Source organism: Ambystoma mexicanum, chromosome 5p (genome assembly GCF_040938575.1).
Source record: "Ambystoma mexicanum isolate Mex_15411 chromosome 5p, UKY_AmexF1_1, whole genome shotgun sequence".
NCBI lineage: Eukaryota > Metazoa > Chordata > Amphibia > Caudata > Ambystomatidae > Ambystoma > Ambystoma mexicanum.
Genome location: NC_090930.1, coordinates 291,623,208 through 291,640,481, shown reverse-complemented (window position 1 = coordinate 291,640,481; position 17,274 = coordinate 291,623,208). Strand labels below are relative to the sequence as shown.

Genomic DNA, 17,274 nt, shown 5'->3' with positions numbered 1-17,274 from the left:
GTTTCTCCCGCACTAACATGTCTCTGCAGAGCATAATGGTCAATAAAATAGCTGTATAGACTAAGGCTGGGTCATTATCGGGGGATAATGGCCCACTACCAATTCATGGCCACAAGCAAAACTGAGTGACACAAGTTGGGGAAAGGTAATAATCCCAAGCGATAATGGTACTACTGTTAACTGTAGTAGGCATCCATGCCGGGCTCTACAGGTTTATGAGTACATAGTGATAGTAGGAATAATGTTTTGGAGATTTAGTGGTGAAGTAAAATATGCTATTTTTAGAGTAAGAAAAGTAGATGTACAACTGAGTTATTAAATGAAGTGTAGCTTCATGTTGTAGTATTTAAATAGCATAGCTATAGATGCAGCAGTGCATGAATTCCAAGTAGCACCCATATCTGGTCGCAGAGGCAAAATGCCTGCTCTCATTAAGCATCCTGGGCACATTGACAATGCAACCTGTAATGAAGCGATACTAAGCGTACCTTTGGAGATGTCACACTCACAATTTTAGATGTGTTGGAATTTTTCTTCATCCAGTTCGGCCCCACCCACAGAATGAACTTGGTCTTGCAGATTAAAAAGAAAGAGGTTTTAAATGGCACCTTATACCCAAATGTCATTTGGCAAAAATGGTGGAAGCCAAGTGATGACACGTGCTCTTTGACAAATTCAGTGGTATCGCAGGAATTGATCTTTGTGCTCAATCACTTCACAAGTAGAGGCATCAAGCATCTGTTGACCCTATTCAACTCCTAGTAAGTGGATCTGGAAAAAAATCTTAAAAGAATACCTGACTTAAAAATCTTTCAGAATAATATGAATAGACAGGCATGGAATTCACAATGCCGAGGATAGTGCGACACAGGTGCCTCCTATGGTGACTTCTAAAAGACCACCCTCCTGCATTAACCTGTTGCAAAACTCCTGGTGGTGAGCCATTTTTTCACCCTTCAGAAGCAAAACGTGCAGCATCTGCCCTGGAATTCGCTTCCGCCCGTTCATTGAAATTAGCTTTATGGTTCCACCGCCACTGAAACTTTGCCTGATTTTGTGTGGTTTTGCCCATTGCATGGTGATTTGTACCCATGTAAATTTTGTGTAGCGTGATAAGAAACTTCACACAGGTCTTTTTTTTTAATCCAGGCTAGTTTCATGCAGCAACACATGACACTTTGCATAGATGTCATGTTTGTAATGGGTTGGCACAGGGACATAAGAACATTTGTGTGGTTCTTTTGTCGATCCCTGCTAGGTTTGCGACACAAGAAACTTCATGCATGTCTTTTTTCTATCCATACTAGTTTTCGTCTAGCGGCACAACAAACCTTTTGCAGGTCTTTTCGATCGGTGGTCGTTTGGAGGAGTGGCACTAGAAACTTTGCATGGATTTCCACGATCCGCACCATTTTTGCGCCGCTGCATGATCAACTTTGCGTGGGCCTACTTTATATCCGTACGAGTTTCACGTCGCAGCATGAGAAACTTTGCATGGTTTTTCCAAACCGTGCTAGGTTCGCTCAGCGGTACAAGAAACTTTGCGCTGCTTTTTGTTTGATTTGCGGTAGGTTCGCATAGCAGCACGAGAAACGTTGTGCCGCTCTTTTCAAATCAGACTAGGTTCATGCAGCAGCACAAGAAACTTTTTGCGCAGCTTGTTTCGGTTTGTGAGACAGCGCAAGCAACTCTGTGCTGCTCTTTTCAATATGCAGGGGTGGCGGAACGGCAGATTGGGGCGAAATGGATTGAAATCTTACAATTTAACAATTCTGCCCAGCCCTGTTAGTCATCGTCGGTTCATTGTGGGTGTACATAGAAATGGCATGGTGCAACAGAACCACATGCATACTGCTGTTGGTTCTAGAAGCTCAAGAGAGAGCTTATCAGAAAGCTCAGTGTATGACCAATTCAGATTACATAGCTATTACATAACGAGACAGTGAGTTATTTCAGTTCTAAAGAAATGGAACGATCACAGGGGTAACAAGCAAACACATGACCACCCGCTCATGCTCTCCTTGCATGAACAATAAAACCTACTGTAAAGGTAACCCACAATACTTGTGTGGCCCCTCACACAGACATTACAATATGGAATCTGCGAGTTGCAAGATCATTACTAGAGAACCGTAAGCGTTCTCGTTAACTATTGCTTTATAACACCAAGTGCACCGTAAGAGCCATACCATATTTATGTCATTGTAGATGTCCACTATTTTCTTATTAAAAACGAGTCCTAATAATGGAATGCAATAGGAAGGTGGGTAATGATGCCACGACACATTCTGCAGCACAGATGCAGAGACACCACATTCCCACTTTATGGCCAAACACCACCATGACAACGCACACCTCAGGGCTAATGGTGAGTCATCTAAAACTTTCTGAAGAAACGGAGTCCTGGTGCATTGCTCTTTCGGACAATCACAGCAGAGAATGTATATATATATATATATATACATTTATATGTATTTCTTTTTTTCGTATTGTTATTATAACGAATACAAAACCACAAAATATATCATATAAGGAAACATAAATTCAACTTGCAATTCTATGCTGGTGGGCACACTAATCAATGGTGACTTAATATCCTTATAGCACAGGGAAACCTGCAATAGGTGTATAAACACCCCTAAACAATGTCCTTACTTCAATCTAGTTGTGACAGCACTACTCACCCATGACAAGAAAATGAAATCCCTACCACCTTTATGCACGTATTACAAGTGTATTATCATGCTACAAGGTTGCTGAAAGAGACAACAGATCATCATACCAGCAGCCACAAAAACATGTAAAGACCTGTCTCGTGTTTCAGATGCTTTTTAGTGACATTCAACGCCCATTCACTGCCACATGTGTTCAGGGGTTAGACACGTGAATCTGTTTAATAAGACAGAGTCCTCAAGTGTCTGCGTATTCCCACTTATCTTACTTCACAAAACAGCTGTTACATGAATGTGATGAAATCCACTTAAAATAAGTTTGAAAAACATTGAAAACTCTATTCTTCTGTTTTTTGGCCACCCTTAAGAGGTTCTACATGTATTCCACTAAAAACAATGAAAATATATCTTGCCTCATCTCGAGCATGAGACCAAGTGATGAAGGGATGACCATGTGGCCATGTATTATAAGGGACAGCCTACCACCTACAATACACATAGGAAGGATAGTGCCGGTCACCTCAGAGTTTATAAAGGAAGATGGGCTTCTGCCTCCGGCATCTCTTTGTCGCAGAAGTACTTTGTAACTCGAGGCACCCCTATGACATATTGTTGGTGGTAATTCATGCCATATATTGTTAACATTTGCGGGTACACTATTCTATATAGTATGATACACTTATCCTTAACAGGTACTCGTAAATTCTGTAGGACAATTTAATTGATCAAACACCCTCATTTTCTGCATTTCATGTATACTTTCAGAATGCATAACTCCATCTTTTGCACAGCCTTTGGGCACAGTCATAATAGTCTCCTCTATTAGATCTTCAAACACGTGTTTAACAAAAAAAAAAAAATCCTTTTTTTTTTAACTAAGAGATTGATGTATTACAACTGCTCTCCGAGAACATTTCATATTACTTCAGAGTCAGAAATCATTACAATACAGACAAGAAAACTAGTGAAGGCAAAATAGTAGAAACCCTGGAGGTCACACATCTGCTCGGTCAACATCATTATTGACAAATGAGGTTCATCATCAAGAATTCTAGAAATTCGGAAATGTGCAATTGCCCGGCCTACCTGTGACCTTTAACTGAGTCGTTCGTCTGATCAGCTTGCCGTCGTACTTCAGCTCGCACGTGTAATTCCCGCCATCGTCTTTCTGAACCTCACGTATAAGAAGCGTGTTGCCTTTCTGGATGATTACACTTCTCCACGATTGGGGCTTACATTCCTGCAAAATGTAAAGAGTTCTATTTATTCGATATAGTTTTAGGAGCGGAATCTTTCCAACAAGGTACTGAAACAAAGGAATCAAAATTACCAAAACAGAACGGAGTCAGATATATGACAAATATATAGTAGCCTAGAATGCCTAGAATGTACGCCTTACCATATGGTCCCTGCCTGGGATCGGGCTCTCTTCTTTTGTTATTTCTTTTTGGCACTTGCATTACTTTGGTCCAGTGGTATCTCTTTCTGTATTTGCTATCCTGCTGCTGTGTGAAAGAGCTTTTTGTTTTAAGGAAATCCTTTGTCTTTGTCTTGGTGGCCATCTTTATTTATTTTTGTTTAATTTCAGGTGTTGTTAATCACTTTGGCAGGTTGCCCGGCCATTAACATCCCACTAGCTCAAGATTTTAGGCCAGGGCAAAGCAGCGGCTATTGATGGCATTGCATTGTGTGTTAAAGGGAGTTTCTTGACTCATTAACGTAGGGTGGTGGGCTGTTACCCTACTATGATTATCAAAGCTTGGTTTACTCTCAACAAATGACCAAAATAAAAGAAATAGCAATAAAGTATCTGTTTCACCCACCATGGACAATGTGTTAACCCCCAATTATGATACTGAAATGTCAGCAGGCCATAGTAAACAGTATTTCAAATTGGGGGCCTAAACACTATAATAAGGACTTCAAGAATGCACAGGGCCTCCCTCAGCCAACATTCCACCTTCAGACTGTTGAAAAAGGGGATATGAAACTTGGAGTGAATCATCTTTACACAGCTCATGCATGTCAACCTTGACACTGCCACCTTCCTGGCCATGCACATTCAGGTGAAAGTGGATAGCACCTGTTTCAACAGCACCTCCACCCACACCTGGGCGTGTCGTACTACAGAAATACATGTGCGAAAGTGCCACCAACTGACATCATAAAGTTGCATGTTGCAATATAGAAAAAGGATAACTTGATAAGAGAATGTTCCCAGGTAAAGAACTTAGACGAGAATTATTATATCCTGACTATGTGCAGGGACTTTGTTTTGCTCTTGACATTTTTTCCACATCTAACAAATTTAAACACACAAATCAAAATATAATGGCACTAATGTTGATGAACCTTGAGCATGTCACAGTTCGAATTATACCGACAGAGCTGGAATTTGCCACTTGATGCAAGTGTTACTTTACATGTCATCTGGTGACATATTTCAACATTGAAATCTGTAAAGAGAATCTGATCAATTGATCATGTCATTCTCAACACTGCACTGCATTTGCCCCATGGACAACATCACCAATTCATCACATGGCTCATGTAAATAAGCCTATGTAATGGGTTGAGTGACTGATTGATTGATTCAAAAGGCCTCCTTTGTTCTCTTGCATTAGTTCAACTAATGGTTGTTTTTATTTCTAAGCAGAGTTCAAAAGGTTCCATTTGTAATGGAAGAATGATGTGCATTTGATGCTCATCAATGTAATGGACAGGACAAAACCAACAGCATGGTGACCTTAGACTGCTGGAGGACCATAGATTTTATTTTTAAAACATTTAGATTGTTCTGACATTCTCATCTCCCAAAGATTTTCCAAAGATGGGGGCTGCTCTGAGGTGAACTTTGGTCAATTCGAAGGTAGCACAACATTGGGCTGTTTGGACACACGTGTTTTCAATCAAGAAAAATGTAGCACTGATTTTCATCATAATTACACTATCATATATTATGTACAATCCATCATGATTTTATAAACTTTATACAATAATCTGACCTTGCATGGGAAAAGAAATAAAACATTATATTAGAAAGACTGTGAACACACTGATTTATTTTCTTCAACACATGTACAGTAGGGAAACTGCATACGCATACCATTCAGAACACTTTACAACATCCTATCATTCGCCTTTTTTCATGTTTAAAAGCAATTCTGTAACACATGCTGTGTTTTCCGTTTAGCAGGATTACATTTCTCACACATTTGGGACATTGGAATTTTCAGATGTGCAGTTCCAGTGCAGCATACACACACAATATAGATGAAACGCCATAATGATGCATGTTCACAGAAAATGTGCACTAATGGGGCACTAATGGTGCTGTTCTTTAAATGTAAAACTCAAGTCAAACAAAGTACAGAAACATACCTATAAGCATAACACACATATGTAATCATTACTGTCCAGATGCAATAAAAACCAGAGAGGAACAGATGCCTTGGCCAGTGCATTTCAGATACTAAATATCCATCATGCGGGTACATCTGTCTTATATGTTCAGAAACATCAACATATGTCTTCAGGTTTATAGACAATAGCCTATGTGAGAAGATACATAAGGCATCCTGAAGACAGTGCAAGGGGCAGTGTGGCGGTAGCATGAACGCCATCTGCTAGATTCCAGTGCAGCAGGCACAGTTCTCCATGAATACAGAGAGTGTTTTTACATTGGAACTTCTAATCATGTTCTGCTGTACCTTTAACATTATTTAAACTCAGTATTAGGGGTGAAACGTACTGATGGACCATTATTGTTCCTGAGATAGTTAAGTTTGTGACACTGTTTGTACCATATGTCGAGTGATGTCTGTGAGGTGCAAAGGTAACTGCCTACATCCCACAGGTACATATTATGTGAGAGACTGGGGATAGCACAGGAGGCCAGGAAAAATATAATGTCCGTTTTAGAGTATTAGGTATCCAGTGATTATACTGAATACAAAATAATGAAAAAAACAAAATAAAAAATATAAAAAAGAAATATATATATGACCAGTTGAAACGCGTTGTAAGCAGGTCGTGCCTATAGGCGTCCTGCCTCTGTTTGTTTGCTGCCTCCCCAGCCGTTTGTTTTGCACATTTTGTGCTGTTTTTCATTAAAATGGGTGTTCCAATAACCTCCTGTGAGCTGCGCTTTCTTTCCTTCTGGATTGATGGACTGATGGATTTTATTGGGTCTGCGGAGAGTGAGGTCTCTCCTTTTTCCTCCCTTTCTTTCAATATATATATATATATATGTGCCTGTGTGGGGGTGAGGTAAGGGGTAAAATATGGTGGGGAGGGGTTTGGGTGGGGTTTTAAACATGGGGAAATGGGTAAAGGGGACCCCCCCCACAAAAAGACAATTGATATTTTTTTCATTATTTACATTTCATTAAAATTGCATTCTCTATTTTTTCATTTGATAAAATCACATAGAACCGTATTACACTAAGGAGCAGAACATAAGCATCTTAGGAATTCTCCATGGAATGCTAAGGTTGTGCCAATACACATTTTAGGATGTTCATTAATAATACAACATTAAAATGAACACAACACATCATACCACCCAGTGACAATTCATCGGAGATGGAGCTTAAGATGCACTTTTATATATTTGGGATGAAGGAGAAGAAGGAGTGAAATACCTAGGCAGCATCAGCAACGAGATGGTAAGACAGACAATAGGATAATGAAAGTTTTTCCAGTGAGGAGGTATATTGTACAAGTAGAAGAAGAGTGGAGATCGGGACTGTTAAAGGTCGAGGATAAACATTACACAAAGAGAGGGAGCCAGTTCAAATGTGCAACATCCCGGCTGCAAACAATACACATATCATACAAGGTTGCACATTTTTATTTGAAATAAATAGACAGCACACTTTACATAACTGAATCACTAAATGCACTATTTTATTTTTCAAAAAATGCATTGCAAAAATATATATTGTGTGATTGCCATTCTCTGCATATAACAATACAATTAATACATTCATCTCTTTACAATCAACATGAATGCATTCAGAAAACGTTATACAAAATACATGAATTACATATATTTTAATGTCAGTCATTAAACGTATGGTGGAAATGCCGACATAAGTTTCATGTTCTTGCTTTCTTTTGAACAATTCATCAGAGAAACCGCTTGTTGAAGAAGTAAATGGCATTTCAGGATTTGTCTATGTTTAACAATACAATCCTCAGTCCCATATTTTGCAGGGTTAAGCTTCAGGACCTAGAATAGCTGAGCATGCATTTGCAAAGCTATGCCTTACTCACTGCATTAACAAGTCATCAGTTCCTGTGTTGGGTGTTTAAAACATTTACTTCTCTGCATTGTTCTGTCCCATTCAATGGTGAATATCATTTCTATCGGCATCTGGGACTGCAGCCTCTCCTTTCACAAGCTCAGGAAGGGTAAAAAGCAGAGGGTCCAGTTGAAGAGATAATAGGTCAAGCAGGTAAGACCAGTGTCCTTGTAACAAAATGTTAAGTAGGTTTGTACAAATGTCATGGGCACAGTATGTCCTTGAGCAACAGTACACAGTTCACAGTCCATTGAGGCAGAGAGATTGAGCAGAATGGGATTGAGTAAAGAAGGAGTGGTGAGCTGGAGTAAGACAGAGAGAGCTGCATGGGTGAGAGCTGTTTATTTGGGGTATTTGCTGCTAATACATTTGCCTCAAGTAGTGAATGATTCAGTAAAAGAAGGTCGAAGGTAAGAGAAGCAGGTCTGTAGAAAGAAGAATTACTAGTCCCCAATAGGTTCTGTGACAAGTCAGGAGAAGGATGCGGACACTCTGAGGATATGGTTCACAGGAGTTTTTTAAAGTTAAAATTATAATTCCTAACTTTCCCTATCACTATCGGTGGTCCGTGCCCAAGTTACTAACTAAGGTGATCATCAGCCATTCGTGAAAGTCCAAAGGAATAGGTTATCTGTCAAAAATGAACCTAACTGACCCTACCACAATGTAAACGAGCTCCAGAGAATGACTGCCTTCTCCTGAGTGTAATTCCAGTATCAGTCTATAGGATTCTTTATTAACACATAATCCTCAAATAGTTTGTCATGATTTCTTGGATCAGTCTCTGTAACTCTTCAAATGGACTATTGAGTTTTCCACCCACCTTCACAATCCCTTTCGGGGATCTTTAATAAGATCTATTCTCCTGGTTGCTGGTTCAGAGCATCCATATTGCTCTGGTAGGCTTTCCCACCTGGGCAATTATAGTTCAGCTTGTTTTGGCCTACTTTATTTTGTACATGTTTCAAGTGAATAGTTCCTCTGAACTCTGGCTCATAACATTCTCTCTCTTTGATATTACGTTCTTCGTTCTCAGTATTCAGATTTTCAGTAATTCTTTCCCTTGTATGACAACATTTTAAGTTCTTTGGTTTCAGGTTTAACCTTGCCTCTTTCCCTTTTTCCCAGGGTATTGTTATCCACTGGTCTATTCTCTCAGTATTCAGATTTTCAGTAATTCGTTCTCTTGCATCACACCATTTTAAATTAATTTGTTTCCAGGTTACATTTTTCTCATGGCTGAGATTAATTGCTAGACTGCCATAATGATTAAGTCAGGGCCTCCCGTTATCCGCATTCTCCCCGTTACCTCTGTCTGTGAAGGAGAAAGTCTTTTGGAACCTTGTTCCTCAGGGACCTTCTCTATTGTCCCAGACTGCTGTTGCCTTATCTTTTTTGATGTTTCCCTCCTGGTAATCTTTCTTCTCCTTGTGATGTCTCAGTATTCCGAAGAGTGACTGTACACACTGCGGCTCTATACGTGGGGTGGTATCAGCAATGGTTTGTGTACTGATTGCCCACCAAGACTCCTTTGTGGTTTCAGCACCACATTCCTCCAGGCTCCTGCACTTTCAGCATCTCATGCTGGGGATTTGCTGTCGTTTTGGTGTCCCACTCTATAGTATTGAGCGAATTTGAAACTCACAAACTTCCTGGCATATCCTTACTCTGCCTTCTCAATGTGATACACAGCTCAGGCCTTCCCTTGCCTGCATATTTGTTCCTCTCTCTCTTCTCTCCCTGTTGCTCATCAAGTGCACACTATTCAACTTACTTGTACCAGTGGATTGGATATTTTAGTTTAAAGGGGTGTGTTCTTTTTCTATCCAATACCTACATCTATTAATTGTTTCTTCATCCCAGTATTAGTATTTAAACATTTCTGGTATTTTAGAGCATCCCATGTAGGCCACAGTGTGCACAACATTATGGAGGTTCTCACAAGAACGGGAGTCCTTATCCCCTAAAGCAAAGTCTCTTCTGGTGAGGTGCCACTTGCCTTGACGCCTATGGAGGGGGTTGCGGAGCGAGCTCACCTCTGTAACCTCACAGGAAGGGTCTTTTGCTTGCTGTGTGTGTAAAACAGATAGCATTTCTCATCACCAAGAGTGCAGCATTTACTTTACTTTACATCATTTATAGGGCACGGCCAAGTGGGCCGGAGGCATGCGGGCGCCGAAACCTATCAGGTGGGCAATCATGATATAATAGATCAGATAGCGGCCAAAGCTCCATTTAAATAAGTGGGTTTTAAGTTTACTCTTAAAGATCCCCACTATAGAGCAATTTCCTAAGGCCAAGGGCAGAGCATTCCATTTGATTGGGGCTGCCACCCAAAAGGCATACCTTTTCACAAATTTCAGGGAGGCTTTAAGTATGTGCAATTTTTTGTCATTATTGGACCGCAAACTGCGGACCACATGATTGGTTTTGATTTTTTTAGCTATGCATACCGGGAAGAGATCTATCAGCGATTTCTAGGTAATGACAAGTAGACTAACGTAAATTTGATCTGCAAACGGCTGCCAGTGAAGTTTTTTACTTAGATCTGACATGTGCGCATACTTACATAATCCCATAGTTGCTCTAATTGTGCTGTTCTGCACCACTTAAAGTTTTGATAGCTCAGTTTTCCCGACTCCAGTAAGGAGTGAACCACAATAGTACATTTTAGCAAAGATGATGGCTCTGGCAATGGTATCACAACCCTTTTGGGATCGGAAAGGACGGATATGAGCAAGCAGCCTAATATAATAGGCTGATACTGACACCAGGCTATTAACATGATTGGACATACTCAGGGTCTGATCGAATGTTACACCTAGAATGTTTATTTTGTCTTTTGCCGGAATGTTACAATCCGCAATGAGAAATTATTTATATTCTGTTGTGAGATTACTTAATCTAGGTCTGGTTCCAATCAGCATACATTCTGTTTTACCATGGTTCAGTGGCATGCCATTCCTGTCCATACAGTCATGAAGGAGATTATATATCTCCAAGACTGTCATGGCGTCCTTAGCGTAATCGCCAGTAAGGGAGATGAAACATTGTGAATCGTCTGCATAGTTCGAAAAGCAGATCTTCTTTTCCTCCAGCAGATGGAAAAAGGGGGCTGTAAAAAGATTATACAAGACTGCTACACCCTGGGGAACCCCATAGCTGACTAAAGTGGGTTCGGCTTCTGCTTGATTACTGCCGATACACATAGTCCTTAACCCCAAAAAAGACTGCATCCAGTCTTTAGCCAGGGTGCTAAAATTAGCCAGATTTTGCAGTCTGTCAAGAAGAAGTGTATGGTCCACTAAGTTGAACGCTGATGATGAATCCAGGCACATCAATAACATTGTTTTTCCCTCACTAATGTTGGTCATCATGTTTGATTCTAGTTCTAAAAGGGATGATTCTGTGCTAAATCCTGGCCGAAGTCCTGACTGTGCTTGGTTCAGGATTGGTTGGTCTTTTATGTGCTGTAGAAGTTGATCATAGGCTACTCTATCCATAATCTTTAGGATAAAAGGTAAGTTTGATATGGGTCGGTAGTTATTTGCAATTTTAGGATCCAGGTTAGTTTTTTTTTAACAATGGGGTAACCCAGGAGCCCTTAAGTCTCGTGGGAACGTTGCCTTCCTTAAATGAACAATTAACAATCCTTGTTATGGAACTAATAAGGAGCTCCGAGTCGGCCTTAATGGCCATAGCTGGAAAGTGATTACCTTTGCAAACAGAGGGCTTGAGTTTAGCCAGAGTGATGTGCAGATCATCCTCTGATATGCTCTTTTAGTCAAATTTAGGAATGGCGGGTGGAATAGAAGGTGGTTGATCTTGGACCGCTCGTGTGTTTATGATTTGGTGGCTACCATTATTTATTTTTGTAGTTTTAGCAATCAAAGCATTTTGTATTTGCTTACACCACTCCTGATCTTTAACAATGGGTTCCTGATAGTTGTTATCAGGTTTTTCCAATTCCCTGAATTTTAGGTACATCGTTCATATGAATCCTTGTTGGCTTTATCAACAGCTGTTTTGAACTTATTAGCTGCACTTCCATAGGTAAATTGTCTTTGTATTTTTCCATTGATAGAAGTTTTCCCTCTTTTCTACTCTAAGTTTTTTAAGTTCCTTGTAAAATCAAGGATTCTTGACATGATTACTAACCTTCCTATTTTTCAGTGGGGCCATTTTGATCAATGGCTTTAGCTAAAGTGTCCAGTAAAGATTCAGTCAAGCCATCCACATTCTAAGAGGAGGATGTAACCGGATGATCTAAAGGTGTAATCCAGTCTTTCAAGGATTCTTGATTCACCTTATTAAGGTTTCTTGATTTGACCCATTTTTGGTTGGGCGCATTCGCTTTCCTCAAAGGTACGCTATCAACCTCAAAATCTATGAAAGTGTCGTCTGACCACGGGCAAGATGATATATCTGGGGTGTTCATTTTTAAATTGGCTGTAAAAACCCACGCTAGTATATGCCCTTTAACATGAGTGGGTATATGAATATGTTGTGAAAAGCCAATGTATTTCATAAATCTATCTAGCTCCATGGCTATTAAGTCTTTTGGGTCATTTCTCCAGAGATTAAAATCACACATAATCAGCCATTTTGCACCTTCTTTAACTTGAGATAAGAAAAGGCTATTGAGTTGTGTGATAAAATCTGGCATATTATTAGGAGGCCGATATAGCAATAATACATTCATAGTTGTAGATGCATCCATTCTAATTTTAAAACACAATTATTCACATGCCTCAGTGCCTTGGATATCATTGCTCCGCATTTCTAAGGAGTTTTTGTAAATAATAGCAACCCCACCCCCGGTCTGGTTCACCCTGTTAGCACATAAAGGCTTATAGCCATTAGGGACCGCCAAGTCCAATGATGAACCAGAGGCCATGTGAAGCCATGTTTCAGTTAGAGCACAGACATCCAAATCCTTCTCCAATATATAGTCTGCTACTTCTATTGCATGCTTCACTAGGGACCTAGTGTTGAGTAAGAGGAAACAAAGGGGTTTAAAATCTTTTGTTTTGAGATTAGCGTTGCTAATGGGGATGGTCGACTGGGAATTGTCGGCTTTATCATTACCATGTGTTTGCATGGCCGTGTCGGATATCGGTGGAGGAGCTACCTGAGTTTCTTCCAGATCTTGTACCTTAAGTAAGGATCTGTTTATATCGGTACACGCAACAGCTTCCTTCTTGGTCATCCCTTCTATGTTCCCCTCAGGGATACCTTCCGCCTCTAATTGGACATTATCTTGGGATGCCCCCTTAAATATTTCTTGTAACATAAGGGACAGCCTGGGGTCAGGCAGGATAAAAAGGCTAACATAATACTGTGTACAAGGGGGTGGTCCTGTCCACAAATATTTACAACTGCAATTATTTGTTGCAGTCATAATTTCAAAACCTCCAGAAATCAACAGTAAAACATTAAAGAATATGTATTTACTGGAAAAGGAATGTCCAAAAACTGGACTGTAACTACTGTTGCCTTTTTTAATTTGGCTACACATGTAGTTTTTCAAAAGCAAAGTTTAAACAAAACACTTTAAATCAAGTGGGTCACAGGGTTCTCAAGTGTTTCTGTAGAAATCAATCCAAAAAAAGTGCAGAAACAATTGTGTCAAAAAGTACAGTGAACAGGACACTTTAAATCAAATAAATAAATCACAGAATGTCCTGTGGGGATAAATCCGAAAAACACATACACAGTTGTGTGGTATCAACTCACATATGCATAGTTTGGCTAAATATTACTTCATATTAGTCCACAAGCATGTTCAGAAAATACATCAAATGCAGTGAGTGTTAGAAATGCACCTGCTTTTCAGGCCAAACAGTCCACAATGTATCTTTGGTGTTGAAGGTGTGCAAGTGTCACCGGAAAAGACACACAGTTTTAAGAGACATAACGGTGGTGTTCATCTGATGGCAGACTGCTGTCTGAAAAACTGGTGGGCTGGTCCACTTTTGAGTGGAATGTAGACTTTAAAAGTAGGGTCTGTTGTAGCCTGGCTTAAGAGGGATGACCAAATGACTGGTCGACGTCAAAATAAAAGTAGTAGCGGTTCTGGTGGTCAACGTTCACTGTTGTTCCGGCGGAAACATGATGACATTGGACGTTTCGGCTAGGTAGTGTTAGAGCCTTCTTCTGGGGCCAAGTGTAAACAGGTCTCCCTATGACTAAAAACAATATAGGAATATATTGAGAGTAGGTCCAAAGAGTGGATAATACCTAGAGTGGTATTGCAAGGAGGTTAAAAACAGGGCTCCCTTGTGGAGGTGGGAGCAAACCACGTGAAAGGATATTTTGGGAAGGTCCTTGGACTCAGTAGACTAACCTTGGGTAGTGCTGGTTGTAGGTACAAGTTCAGAATAGTTGTAATTTCAGCTCACTGGAAAGTACGATGCTGATTGTAATGGGTCAGGCTGGCTGTGGTTGCCTGTGGGAATAGAGAACGGCAAAGAGGGACAGAGTTCCCAGTGAGCTGTGGCACAGAGTAAAGAAGCTGCTAGGTAATGTTTGAAAAAAACGTTTGGTAAAACGTTCAGTGTGGGTACCTTAATGGCTGGGTGGAACAGCAAGAGATTGTTGGTCCCTTTGGTGTGAGGACCCTTGTAAGTCAGAATCTATGTGTGCCAACCGGTGGGTCTGGAGCCTGGGAAGGAGCGGCTCAGCTGTGCAGGCTATGCATAGAGTCAGCCGTGCATCCGTCTCCGGGTGTAAACTGGAGCTGTGTGCTGATCCGATAATGCGCATGTGCAGAGATGTAGTGTCTCTGGGATGCACATGCGCATGCGCGCTGTAGTCCCAAGCTCGGTTGCCATGGTGGCTGTGACCTAGCATCAGTCATGTAGGCTAACGGAGCTGGGGCCTCATAAAGGGAAAGTGTCAGGCAAGGAGGAATGCCGGGGCGGGGGCGTGTTTGGGGGGCGCACACGGAGGACAGAAGTGCAAAGATAAGTAGGTGCACTTGAAAGGTGCGGATTACGGCTGGCCTGCGGCCTGAGTAGGAGTTGGGGGAATGCATTTAGAGGGCAGCCATGAGGGTGCTGGATGTTCTAAAGCACAGAATTCCTATCACTGGCCTCAGGGCATGTCTCAAAGAAAGGAATGAAAATAATGGATTAAAGTGCTATTCAGTGGAAGGGCGCCAAGTTGCTGATCCACATGGGCAGGGCCCTGCAGGTACCATATGAGCAGGGGCCTGCAGGGTGTCTGGACTGGGTTAGTCCTCGGGTATTGGAGACTGGTGGAGAGGACCAGCTGAATCCAAATGTGGGTACATAGAGGATTAACTGAATTCTGGAAACAGATTCCCTGACAAAGAGGGGGAGGCTGGTGAGTTATTGGTATTCGGAAGGTGCTAGCTCATTAAGCCCTTTGTTGACAGTTTGCAATTTGAAAATCCACCAAGCCTCTTTGAAGTTGAGCGCATTGATGCTGTTGGAAGAATCCTGGACTTTGTCAATCATCCACCACTTGAAGGAGTCAAAGCTGTGCTGATATTCTAGAAAGTGGGAGACTAGGGGTGCTGTATGTGTTCTGCACCTAATCCTGGACTTGTGTTCTCAGATCCTTTTGTGGACAGGTCAGGAGGTTTGTCCTACATACCAGAGTTTGCAAGGACATTCAATTCGGTAAATGACGTTGGGTGTTTTGCAATTGGAAAATTGGCGAAGTTCCCAATCTTTGCCTTCTGTAGGAAAGGATTTTATTTTCAGAGTTCGATTGCAGACTGCACAGTTGCCGCAGGGATGGTGACCCCGGATCTGCCGCATGTTCCATAGCGTGGACCTTGCATCTTTCCATTTGTATCTGGCATGGGTGAGGAGGTCTTTAAGAATTTTAGATCTCTTGAGAGCCATCCTGGGAAGAGGTTCTTCTGGTAGGCTAAGCTGTGATATGGGCCAGAATTTTTTGATAATCCCTTTCAGTTGGGATGGGTGGGAGTTGAAGGTAGAAATACATGCCATGGTGCTTTCAGTAGACTGGTTGCGTGGTTTGGGAATGAGCAGCGCTTCTCTCGGGGTATAGAGAGCTATTTTTTTGTGTTCTTCAACAGTTTTCTGGGGTGCCCCCTGTTTTCAAGTTTGTGCTGTAGCTTGGTGGCATGGATTTTGAAGTCATTGGTTTCAGTGCAGTTCCTTCAGATCCTTAGGAACTGCCCGTATGGTAGGTTGTCCCGTACACTCTTCGGGTGTTGGCTTCTGTAGTGCAATGTTGTGTTCCTATCAGTGTCTTTTTTATAGATGGAGCATATGAGTTTGTCACCTGATACCGTGATGTTTAGGTCCAGGAAGCTGATGTTGACATTGCTGTTGGGACATATGTGAGGTGAGGTGGTTTCTAATGCATTCCACTGCTTTTTCCTGGGGGATGCTTCTGTACAAACTTTTGATGTCCATCATGACAAGCTCATCGTTGGTCGGGTCAAAGCGCTGGTTTTCAAAAATGGCAATGGTGGCCATGGTGTCCTTAGGTATGATGGAGTATTTTGGCACAGGGGTTTCAGAAAAAAATCAATGAATTTGCATATGGGTTCTAATATAGGGCCGCAAACCGAGACAATGGGTCTGCCCGGAGGTGAAGTGCTGTTCTTATGGATCCACCGGTCTCCAATACCCGAGGACTAACCCAGGCCAGCCACCCTGCAGGCCCCTGCTCATATGGCACCTGCAGAGCCCTGCCCATGTGGATCAGCAACTTGGTGCCCTTCCACTGAATGGCACTTTATTCCATTCTTTTCATTCCTTTCTTTGAGACATGCCCTGAGGCCAGTGACAGGAATTCCGTGCTTTAGAACACCAAGCATCCTCGCAGCTGCCCTCTAAATGCATTCCCCCAACTCCTACTCAGGCACTCAGGCCGCAGGCCAGCCGTAATCCGCACCTTTCAAGTGCACCTACTTATCTTTGCACTTTTGTCCTCCGTGTGCGCCCCCCAAACACGCACCCGCCCCGGCATTCCTCCTTGCCTGACACTTTCACTTTACGAGCCCCCAGCTCCGTTGGCCTACCTGACTGATGCTAGGTCACAGCCACCATGGCAACGGAGCTCGGGACTACAGCGTGCATGTGCATGTGCATCCCAGAGACACTACATCTCTGCACATGCACATTGGAGGATTAGCACACAGCTCCAGTTTACACCCGGAGACGGATGCACAGCTGACTCTCTGTATAGCCTGCACAGCTGACCCGCTCCTTCCCAGGCTCCAGACCCACTGGCTGGTGCCCATAGGATCTGATTTACAAGGATCCCTCACACCAAAGGGACCAACAGTCTCT

At 41.8% G+C, this 17,274-nt stretch overlaps 1 protein-coding gene across 1 annotated transcript in view; it reads right to left on the bottom strand.

Annotated features, from left to right (window-relative positions):
• IL1RAPL2 (interleukin 1 receptor accessory protein like 2) overlaps positions 1-17,274 on the bottom strand; it is a 2,001,777-nt gene that overhangs the window by 1,735,364 nt on the left and 249,139 nt on the right. The window contains exon 3 of the mRNA XM_069612724.1: positions 3,759-3,912. Within this exon, the coding sequence (XP_069468825.1) occupies positions 3,759-3,912 (154 nt within the window). The remainder of the gene's footprint in view (positions 1-3,758; positions 3,913-17,274) is intronic.